General features: G+C 43.8%; 1 protein-coding gene across 3 annotated transcripts in view; it reads left to right on the top strand.

The window, feature by feature from the left end:
- Positions 1 to 12,135, top strand: part of CORIN (corin, serine peptidase) — a 206,567-nt gene that overhangs the window by 185,050 nt on the left and 9,382 nt on the right. For all 3 annotated transcript variants that reach the window (XM_036333055.1, XM_036333065.1, XM_036333075.1), the window contains 3 exons: positions 3,563 to 3,679; positions 8,001 to 8,050; positions 8,195 to 8,369. In XM_036333055.1, the coding sequence (XP_036188948.1) occupies positions 3,563 to 3,679; positions 8,001 to 8,050; positions 8,195 to 8,369 (342 nt within the window). The remainder of the gene's footprint in view (positions 1 to 3,562; positions 3,680 to 8,000; positions 8,051 to 8,194; positions 8,370 to 12,135) is intronic.

Here is a 12,135-nt window from a genome sequence, read left to right as displayed (position 1 = left end):
ATGGAACCAAACCGGCTAGGGTTCCAGATACCTTTTAATAGCATGATTTATATTTTATACATGTAGTAAAAATAAAAAGTACAGGCACACATATTCTTGATGAGTATGTAAATTAGCATTACTCTTTGAAGAGAAAATTCATATTGTTAATTGAAAATTTAAATTTTGATTCAATAACTTTAGTTTTAGAAATTTATTCTAAAATCACTGGTGCATATAGGCAAAGTTGAATGGTTAAGGGTGTTTACTGCTGCTTTTTTGCTAGAATAGCCAAAAATTGGAAACAACCTACATGTACATCAGTCATGGATTGGCTAAATACTGTATGCACAGCCATATGAGGGAACACTCGACAGTGATAAAAAAGGAACATGGCTTGTGCTGTTAATGAAGTTGGGCCACATAATGCTCAAAGTGTTAGGAGTGAATGGTAACCTGACATCAGACCTCAGGCATTCAAATACCAGCTCCACCATTTATTTGCCGTGTGGCCTTGGGGCAAGTTACTTATTCTCTCTTTGCCTCAATTTTTCCATCTCCAAAATGGGGAATAATAATGCAGCAAACTTCACAAAGTTGTTGAGAGGATTAAATAAGATAAATGAGTTAGTCTTTTAATACGTGGCATAGAGAAAATAGTTAACAAATGTTATTATATGGAAAGACTTCCAAGGTGAATCATTAAATGAAAGCGTCATCAACAGTGCACAGAACAACGTGTATAGACTAGAAATACAGGAGTATATATACAGGAATTATAGAAAAGGCTTGGCAAGGATACGCAAGCACTATTTCCAGTGGTTGTTTCTATACATCTGGGATGGGAAGATGTACGTATTTTCATTGTGTATTTTTTCCATGCATAAGTATTACTTTTGTGATTTTTAAATTATTTTAAAAAAACACAAGAAAAATTAAAATCACACAGATGCTCAGATTCTGTGTGATGGAAGAAATGAACCATCTGGACTCATGGATATATTTTTAATGGGCAATAGGATGACGTTTTTAGAGCTGAAAGATTTATTTTTGTCCACGAGAAGCAGGCTAGTGTTTAGGATTTCATGGAAAACTAATTTTTATAATGATTCTCCCCACTTCTTAATGATGAATGTCTTCGATTTTCCACTTGATGTAACTAAGAGATTCAGGCTAAATTGCCTTTCTTGCTGGAGGCTGAGTGAAATGTAAAATTATCCTATATGCAGTGCTCAGTGGAGGGAGCCCTTGCTTAACTGGAGGGACCTTCTGAGTTGAAAGACTGAAGGGCCCTTTTGCGGTGAGTTTTCTCTCCAGCTCCAGTGTAAAGCCTCTGCTGAACTGTCCTTGTTTAAGTCCCTGGCGGCCTGTGAATACCTGCCCACACAGTGACTTGATCAAACAAGGCTGAGCTGATCTTCCTTCGGCTTTTTGCCAGCAAAATGCCTGGATGTAGGCGGCCATGTTGTTCCACTGCAGAAAGGAGTTCTCAGGATGCCGGGATCAGGAGAAACACCAGGAGTGTTCTGTGTGGCCGCTGACTTTCATACTTACCATCCCATCAGCATTCTGGGATTGGTGGGAAGCCAGACTCCCAGTTTGGTCGAGGAAAAGAAAAATCCTCATTGTGCAGTAGGTTTTGTGAGGTCTTCAATCATCTAACGGTTCTCCCAAGTTTCTAAATAAATTTAAACCTGGTGCAACTCTTTTTTAAAGTGTGGTCTGGGTTTATGCCATTTGTTTTCAAATCAAATGATTAGAATCCATTCATTATTAAGGACTGTTTCATTTTTAAGCTTTGGCTTTTATTCTATCATCAAATGTTCTCTTTAGAGGGGTTTTCCCTTTTTAAAAGTAATGGGATTTGGTAAGGTTTTTATTCTTTTTCTTTTAAAAAAATGTTATCTTTAAAGTATTACAGTTGTCTCTGATCCCCTGCACCATGCTCCCGCCCCCTCCCCGGCCTTCACGGCATTATTGCCTGTGTTTGTGGGGTATGCATATATGCATGCAAGTCTTTGGTTAATCACTTCCGCCCATCCTCCCACCCCTTATAGCAATTTTAAAATAATTAATAATTGGATGAAATTATCATTTTTCTTTCACTGCCACTGAACCTAACTTTTTTCCTTTTCCTGTGCCCCCCCTTATCAGCATTCCATTATCAAAAATGAAAGTCACTACGCATGCAGACTTGACGCTACCACAGCTTCAAGATTTCCAGGTTCTTCTGAACCCTTAACGCTGCTTGTTATTCTTCTAAGTTATCTCTGATGTGTTTCTCCAAAATATCCCACCAGGGAACGATTCCATAAACATATCACTTTCCTCCTCATCACACACCCCTGCTACTTGATAAGTGGAGGCTGTCTGATTTTAGTTCTCCTGATGGATTCTCTCTCCTTCTCCAAGGCCAACAGAGGGCCTGCTTCCTTTTCTCCCACTGCCTCCCAGATTCAGAGGAAGCACCCCGTCCTTCTGTCTAAAACTAACTCCTCTACCTCTTCTACCCTTTTTTGTATCAGGTGATAAAATCCCCAAAGGTTTTCTTCAAATATGGCTTCCCTAAATAAACCAACTGATTTATGAAAAATAGGATATTTTACACTAAAACCTAAATACTTTAGAAACCTAAGGTTTCAAATCTTGGATGCAGTGTAACCATATTTATTTGAATGATTGAATGAGACAATCACAGGACAATGTTGGCGGAAGTTGAGTGAGAATGTGGGTCAGGAACAAAATAATGTTGTCTAACTCTTGTCTCTGTTTTTCAGGGTCCTTGCCAATTTTTAGTGCATAAGGATTTTGCAGTATGTTAAAATAATTCTACATACAATCTTATGCCATCTAAGTAGACACTGAATGGCCATTTATTCTCTTTAGTTATTACTTATTTTTATTTAAAGGTATTGCTACATTGCACAATAACATTGGGCAAGAAAAGAGAAGAAAAAAAAGCACCTAGCCAGATAAATTTCATTTTACTTTTGACCCCTGTTTAAAGTTGCTCTTGTATTTTAGATATTGGAATTTTTACATCATGTACGTTAGAAATCTAACACCTCACCAAGTTCAAATACATGTCAGCAGACGGAATGACTAAAACAGCTGTAATAATTTGGAAATTTTTTTTTTTTGATTTAGTAAACTTATAGTAACTTCCCCTCTTGCTGATCACATTTCATGCCAAATTTCAAATACAAATCCCCCTCTTGAAATATTGATTTATAATTTAATGCTTTTTTGGGGAGAAAGAGAGTAAGTGCCAAATAATGATACTGTCTGGCCCAGTGATGGCGAACCTATGACATGCACGTCAGAGGTGACACGCAAACTCATTTTTTTGGTTGATTTTTCTTTGTTAAATTTCATTTAAATATATAAAATAAATATCAAAAATATAAGTCTTTGTTTTACTATGGTTGCAAATATAAAAAAATTTCTATATGTGACACGGCACCAGAGTTAAGTTAGGGTTTTTCAAAATGCTGACACACCGAGCTCAAAAGGTTCGCCATCACTGGTCTGGCCAAAGATCACTGTGGTTTGACTGTTTAACTGGTCTTTACCCTTCATTCAGAGAACCGTCTGTGACCGAATTCATACAGGAACAGGAGCAAGACCAGCAGTGGCTGACGTTACACTCCGACTGGGAGAGCTTCAATGGGAGCACTTTGCACGAACTGCTGGTGAAAGGGTAAGACACCCTTCCCAAGAGCTGAGTCATGTGCATTACAGAGTGAGAATCTATCATCCGGGCCCTTCCTCTCTTTCTCACTTGAGATGATGCACATTTGTCACAGCAATAGTGAGTTTCCACAGAATGGCTGCTGGCTTTAACTTCAACATCGCTTGACTTTATTTTTTCTTTCTAGATATAGATTTTTCTCTCTCTCTTGGGAATGATGTTTTCCTTTAATGATGATTACAGAAACTATTGTGGTGAAGGAGACGGAACTTGCAATATAATGTTGGAGTTTATTTTTCACTTCCTACTTGAAATGAATTCCATGTTTGCACTTCATACCAATGCTACATGTAACTAGTTAACAAAGGGAATTGAAGTAATGAAAACTATTAAAGCTCGGAAGGTCTGAGAAAAAAATGGACATGGGATGGAATTAGGATCAAGTAGCCTTGAAAGTGCACCTGTGGAAAATTGCCCCTAAGAATAATGGCATCTTAAACAGCCACGTCCCTTGTCTAGTTTGTAGGAGAAAGATAAGTCAAGGAAGTTGATGCATATTACATTACTAGAAGCCCGGTGCACAGATCTGTGCACCGGTGAAGTCCCTCAGCCTGGCCTGTGCCCTCTTGAAATCTGGGACCCCTTGGGGGATGTCAGACTTCCGGTTTCAGTCCAATTCTCACAGGCCAGGCTAAGGGACCCCACGGGTTCAAGAATCCATGCACTGGGCCTCTAGTATGCATATAAAATCTTTGGTTAATTTCCTCCCACCTTCTCTGCTCCCCCGTTCCCTCTGAGATTCATCAGTTTGTTCCATGTTTCCATGCTTGTGCATTGAACGTATGACCCCTGGTGGTCAGTGTGCATCATAGCTACCAGTCAAATGGTCGAATGGCCCTTAGGCTTTTATATATATAGACTAGAGGCCTGGTGCACAAAAATTTGTGCACTCAGGGGGGAGGTGGGGTCCCTCAGCCCGGCCTGTGCCCTCTCGCAGTCTGGGACCCCTCGGGAGATAACGACCTGCTGGCTTAGGCCTGCTACCGGGTGGCAGAGGGGAGGCCCAATCCCTAGGTGCAGCCCCTGGTCGGGCTCAGAGCAGGGCTGATTGGGGAGTTGGGGCCCCACCCCCTGTCATGCACAGAGCAGGGCGGATCGGGAGGTTGCGATGCCACCCTCAGTCATGCTCAGGGTAGGGCCGATTGGGGGGTTGGGACCTCGCCCCCTGTCACACTCAAGGCAGGGTCGATGGGAGGTTGCGGCGCCACCCCCTGTCACTCACAGAGCAGGGCCATCAGGGGGGTTGGGGCTCCATACCCTGTCACGCACAGAGCAGGGTCAATCAGGGGGTTGGGGAGCTCCCCCCTGTCACTCACAGAGTAGGGCCGATAGGGAAGTTGGGGCACCGCCCCCTGTCACACACAGAGCAGGGCGGATAAGGGGGTTGGGGCGCCGCACCCTGTCACACTCAGGGCAGAGCCGATGGGGAGGTTATGGCTCTACCCCGTCACACACAGAGCAGGGCCAATCAGGGGGTTTGGGCACCGCACCCTGTCACACACAGAGCAGGGCCGATCAGGGGGTTGGGGCGCCGCACCCTGTCACACACAGAGCCTCAGGGCGATCAGGGGATTGGGAAGCTCCCCCCTATCAGGCACAGAGCAGGGCTGATCAGGGGCTTGGGGCACCTTCCTCTGTCACGAACAGAGCAGGGCTGATAGGGAGGTTGTGGCCCGGCCCCCTGTCACACACAGAGCCGCAGGGCGATCAGGGGTTTGGGCACTGCCCCCTGTCATGCTGATCCTGGTGCCGGGAGGCCTCACGGCTCCGCTGATCCCGGTGCTGGGAGGCATATTACCCTTTTACTATATAGGATAGAGGCCTGGTGCATGGGTGGGGGCCAGCTGGTTTGCCCTGAAGGGTGTCCTGGATCGGAGTGGGGGTCCCCACTGGGGTGCCTGGCCAGCCTGGGTGAGGGGATGATGGCTGTTTGCAGCTGGTCACACACCCTTCAGGGTGGGGGTCCCCACTGGGGTGCCTGGCCAGTCTGGGTGAGGGGCTGAGGGCTGTTTTCAGGCTGGCGGGTGACTGAAGCTCCCAACTGCTCCTTTTTTTCTTTTTTCCTGTTTTTATTCTGGGTCAGCTTTAGCTCTGAGGCTTGGCTCCAGCTCTTATGCCTCTGCTGCTGAAAGCAGGTATCTGGTTTGTTTGGGTTCTATAATCGAAACACTATTTCAACTCCAGCTCTGAGATCCCGGCTGGCTGAAAGCAGGTATCTGGGATTTTGTTTAGCTTCTATATTTGTAACAATGTTTCAAACTGCAAGCTCAGAGGCCGGCAGCGGCAGGCGGGGAACACTGGAGTCCTCCGTCACTGAAGCAAGCAAGCCTCATGTTCACTTCAAGCTGCCTGGCTGCTGGCCACCATCTTGGCTGGCAGTTAATTTGCATATTGCCCTGATTAGCCAATGGGAAGGGTAGCGGACGTATGGCTAATTACCATGTTTCTCTTTTATTAGATAGGATAGGGACATAGCTATAGAATATGTAAATAACTTGCTCAAAACTCAAAACTCACTGCCCGGAGATAGGAACGGATAGCCTCTCAATTCCAACCAGGTTCTGACCCCACAGCTTTGAATAAGTCCGAGGGAAGACACTGCTTAAGAATTCCAAAGAAGAAAACCAAAGGTGGGACATTTTCTTTAGAATGCCTTGACATTTTCCCCATAGACCAAACTCTGCAGCCACATTTCTGAATATTTGTCAACTGAAGTACTTCCTCCAGAACAATGACCTGAATCTTTCAACAGTGTGATATGTTTCCCCAAACTGGGAATGCTGGAGAAGCCCTCTCAGGTCAAATCAATAAATAAAATATCTCATTCTGAATTGGGAGTTGGTAGAACTGGCTTGAGTCCTGGCTTACTAATTAGATGTGGGATCTTATATATATAATCACAGTTTCCTATACTATAAATAGTTGAGATGGCTAGTCTTTGCTGTCTTTTCCTATTTGTATAAGCTATGGTTTTGGATCTAACAAAAAGCAATTAATTATTGAGTGTCTCTTCCATGCCAAGTTCAGTGCTAAGCTTTGAGGGGATATAGAAGAGAATTAGGGGGACAAGGACCCTGGTCTCAAGGAACATACATTATATAGGTGGGCAGATGGGCTATAAGCTAGTGAACAATGTGAATTTCAGATATTGGGAAGTGCTTCAAAGAAATTAAGGATAATGAGAGAGAGAGAGAGAGAGAGAAAGAGGGAGAGAGAAAGAGGGAGGGAGGAGGAGATACAACTTCAGGTTGTGGGAAGTCAAAAAGCAATGTACTTTTTATGTATTATGTAATTTGTTGTATACAAATAATTACACAGATCCCCATGCAAATTTAGCAAGAAATGAAAATACAGTAAATCTTCAAAAAGAAATGTAGAAATGACATATGTAGGGATGGATATATACTTATGTATGTATATGTCTAGGATTCTAAGCACATCATGATATATCTAACAGTCCCCCCCAATTTTTTTTTGTCTTTTTAATTTACACTGTAAATAAATGCTTCATGGTTGGAGGAGCTTTGTGATTAAAACTTGATGTACCCTACACTGAATTTTCTGGTGCAGCCACATTGATAGGTGCTGAAACATGGGCCATGTTCTTGCCTTCAAAGGTTAACTCCAATTTTTAGAAAGTTCTTCTCCTGAGCCCACACTTCTTATGAATTCTACCATTAGTTCTGACTCTGCCATCTAGAGCTATGTGAAATAAAGTTAACCCCCTTTTACCTGCCAGCCAGTCATAGATCCATAATCTAATAGTCTTGGCAAGATTATTTGACAATTTAAATATTCAATTTTTATCCATTCTCTAACATTTTTAAATAATACTTTATTTATTTCAAACTAGTTCTCAAAATTTTTTGACATACATGCCTCTCCATGAGCATAAAAATCTGACATGGTCCCCTCACTGTAGATTCTAAGAAGCAGCCCAATCCTCCCCCCACTTTCTCCTCCTTACTTGGAAAAATCATGGTTTGAGTTCATATTTTGGGTGGTTTCATCAACCAAGATGAGGTGGGAAACTTTGCTAACAATAGGTCCCCTTCTGACAAATGTGAAATTTGATTACGATGATATTAAATAAACTAGAAAAAGTACACGTCCTTTGTACACCCCATCCCGAGGTGATTCTGACAACAGCCCTGCCGTGAGAATTGACCTCAGGCAAGGGTGGAACCTATGGCTTGCTTTTCACGGGTAGTGTTTGAAGTGAACAATGAATGTAACTTAATATTATACCATTTTATGTTTCCAAATCCAGACAGTCTTGCCACAGCAGAAGTAAGATTTCTCTTCTGTGCGCTAAACAAGGTGAGAGAATGAATGATGTCCCAGTGGGGCATAAACTTCATTTAGCTGGGTTGGCTCAGGGGAAAAACGATCCCTTGCACGTGACAGCGTCTAGCTGGGTTTGGGGGTGAGTCACACGCCTCTGCCTCTCCTGCTCCTTGGTAGACTGTGGGCGCCGCCCTGCTGCCCGAATGAACAAGAGGATCCTCGGGGGCCGGACGAGTCGCCCTGGAAGGTGGCCTTGGCAGTGCTCCCTGCAGAGTGAGCCCAGTGGGCACATCTGTGGCTGCGTCCTCATTGCCAAGAAGTGGGTCCTGACAGTCGCCCACTGCTTCGAGGGGTGAGCTGCACCTTTTCTCCTTTGCTTTGCCTGGATCTGGTCATTTTGTCACCTAGGTTCTTAGTGAAGCCCCTTCAGTGCAAAAGCCACCGATGATCTTCTTCCCGGGCCTCTATCTGCTTGGGTTTTTCTGCCCTCAGTGTTGTCAGCCTGTGTACGTGCGATGGATAGATATTGCTTATGATTTATGTCCTAAAGAGGGAGGGATAGGAAGTTTAGTGGATTGACTCCCCGGCCAGCATTGGTGTCTTTTCTGGCCCTTTTGAATACATCAGATACATGTGGAGTTAAAAGGGGGACTTACTCAAGGGGATACTACGGTGAGGGGAGGGTGCTGGAGGAACTGGTGAGGACTTTGGGAAGCAGAGTTAAAGGTACAATATGTGTATTAGTCGGGGTTCTCCAGAGAAAGAGACCAATGAGAGCGAGAGGTTTACTTTAAGAAGTTGGCTCACATGATTGTGGAGGCTTGGCGAGTCCAAAATCTAACGGGGTTGGCCGGAAGATGGGATAGCATTGCAGTTCACATCCAATGGCCATTGGCTAGGTGGATTCCTTCTTGCTCAGGGGAGGTCTGGCTTGTTTATTAGGTCTCCCTTTTATCAGTGAAGACCCACCTACATTATGGATGGTAGTCTGCTTTACTCAAAGCCCACTGATTTCAATGTTAATCTCAGCCAAATACACCTTCACCGAAAAATCCAGAATCTTTGACCAAATATTTTGGCACCACAGCCCAGCCACATTGGCACATAAATTAACCAGGACAATGTGCCTAAAGGAGCAGAAAAGCAAGACCAAGGGAATACCTACCCCCAGCTGACAAACATAACTGCAGAAGGTCCTCATGTGATCCACCTGCCTGTTATGTCAGGAGCAAGAAAACCAAACCGAGCAACAACAAAGAAAACCCCCAAACATGCATTATGCTCCCAGAAGATCCAGGGGTCAGACACCGGGAAGGACATGGCTGGTGCACTTTGTCTCTGCTGGGCAGCAATGTCAGCGCCAGCTGGAAGGGTCTGAGGCGGGGTGGGGAGCTGCACTCTCCAGGCAGCGCTGCCAGTGGGCCGGGCCTTCGTTCCTCCCCACATGGGACTCAGCATGGTGACTGGCATTCGGCACAGTGAGCTTCCCAAGGAGGGAGCCAGGAGGATGCGATGCCTTTTGTGACCCAGCCTCCAAGACATGCAGCACTGCTTCTGCTGTGGGGCTGCTCAGATCCAAAGGAAGAAACACAAAACTCTCTTCTCCAAGGGAGGAGTGTCAAAGGATTTGAGGACATTTTTTTTTAAGAGAGAGTGAGGAGAGAGATTGATGGGTTGCCTCCTGTACTGCCTGACCAGTGGTCGAACCTGAAACCTGGGTATGTGCCCTGACCAGGAATTGAACCTGCCACCTTTTAGTTGTACCGGATGATGCGCCAAACAACTGAGCCACCACACTGGCCAGGGGGAAGACATTCTTTTAAATAACCATCACACCACCAATTTTATCTTTAATAATTTTTATTTAAAAGTCATATTAAGCAATAGCGAAATTTTAAAACAAATTAAGTCACAGTCCTGTCACCTAATGGATTATTTTCATTTGCCCAGGTTAATTTCTAAAAAACAAAAAGGAATTTTATTTATTTATTTTGCCTATTCTTGTTTTTTCTCAAACTTGCCACTTACTGACCATGGGCCAGTTCATGAACTTCTCTGGGTCAGTTTCCTCCTCTGTGAAATGAAGGACATGGCAGTCACAGGGGTGGTGCAGCCGTTAAGTGAGCCTCTGTACAGCCATGAGAATCATGCCTGGGATTAATAAGTGACACATTGATAAAGGTCAACTTAAAAAAAATTATTACTGAAATCATGCATTCTCCCTTTTCCCTTAACACTATGGCATGAGTATCTTTGCATTTTGCTAGCACTGTCTTTCTCTCCTCTCACACTCACCTTCACTTCCTCACCCTCCTCACAGTACCCCCCATTACAGCCTGGCGAATGTGCTGGCACAGCTATAAACATACATTTCCCCCCCAGGTGTCATTGCTTCCTTTTACAATTTGGAATCCCACTCTATACTTGTGTTTGTAAGGTGACTTTCTCATGTAGCAATATATCGCCGGCATCCCTCCAGGTCAACTGATGTAGCTCTAACTCATTCTTTCCCAAAGCTAAATGATATTCTATAATATAGATTTACCATAGCTTTTTTTATTACTATTCCGCAGCTGATGAGCATTCCGGTTAGTTCCAATTTGCTACCGTTTTAACAATACTGCAACACACCTCCTTATACAAAGCTACTCACCCACTGGTGCTTGCCTTTCTAAGGAATAGAGTCCTAGCACGTATATCCAGTTCCAGGTGGGGGTTACAAAGATGAGTACACATTTCCTTCCTTGGATTGCTAACCTAATGAGGTTGCAGACACTTAAACAAGTAATTAGAATATAATGTGATAAGTGATTGTGAAATGCAAATGTGTATATCCAGTTATTTGATCACTCTTTTTGGGAAAGTGGAATATAAAACATCAAACCAGTACTTCTGCTGGAGAACATTTAGTGTCTAAGACCCTAAATTATTGAGGAGTCTGTGTAGTCTGTCAGGAAATACACAGCAATGTAATTGTTTCAGAAGAAGCCAGATGTTTCCGGATGTCTTTTCCAGGTCTGATTTATAACTCCAGGGTAATTAGAAGATTAGACTAGCAAGAGTACATTCATCAAAAGATGGTTACCTAAACGAATCCAACAGGTCTTTAAGGGGCACACATTCTCCACGTGCTAGTTCACCCAGGTTCAGATCCAATGTTTGTTGTTTCCGTATGTGGCGTCCAAGTCTCCTCTTTCACGACGGATCTGTGCAGTTAAGAAGAAGCCTTGCAATAGAGAAGAAATATGTGTTTATAATTAAGGAAATGGGTAAGATATCAAAGGCCTTGGTGAAATTTTATGGAACACTAAACTCAACAGAACTGTCAAGAGGGGCCTGGCTTGTCCATAAGAAACTAGAAATGGCCCAACTTCAAACAAGCCTTCGTTTGAATGTGTGCTAATAACTCTGATTCTATTTTACAGTCTCTCCAGTGGCCCTGCAAGCTTTTGAGAACTTCTAATTATAAGCCTTACTCTCTGCTGGAGCCATCGATTGCTGCAGTTAATGGGATTTACTTCATATCCTGATCCCATACTTTGCCAATCCTAGTGTGACTCATCTGTAGGTCTCCTCAGGCCTGTCTCTGTTAATTATATTGGTGAGGAAAAAGCCACAAATTTGTTTTGCTCTTCCATGAAGAGGTCTTTAAAAATCCCCAATGAAAATTAAAAACATGAGATGCTAAGCTGATCAGATCAAGTTCCATATGCCCTAATAAGAAATCAACTTCAACAGTTGTAAGGGAGAAAGACTTTGCCTTTCAGGGGTAACGGAACAGCAATTTTCCTGCCTTCTTCCGCCTCTGAGAGATGGAAGGATGACCTTCCTAGGCTGGCAAACTACTAGTAATTGTCGGAAGCATCTGATTTCTCTCCAGGAAACCCACATGAATAACTATCATCCTACCATCCTCCTACATAATAAAAAGCTAATATGCAAATTGACCGAATGGTAGAATGACTGGTCACTATGATGCGCACTGACCACCAGGGGGCAGATGCTCAATGCAGGAGCTTCCCCGTGGTGGTCAGTGTGCTCCCACAGGGGGAGCGCCACTCAGCCAGAAGCCCTGAGCATGGCTCACGGCTGGCGAGCACAGTGGTGATGGCAAGAGC

This window comes from Myotis myotis, unplaced genomic scaffold (genome assembly GCF_014108235.1).
Source record: "Myotis myotis isolate mMyoMyo1 unplaced genomic scaffold, mMyoMyo1.p scaffold_m19_p_1, whole genome shotgun sequence".
Classification (NCBI taxonomy): domain Eukaryota; kingdom Metazoa; phylum Chordata; class Mammalia; order Chiroptera; family Vespertilionidae; genus Myotis; species Myotis myotis.
This window is presented reverse-complemented; position numbering and strand designations above follow the sequence as displayed.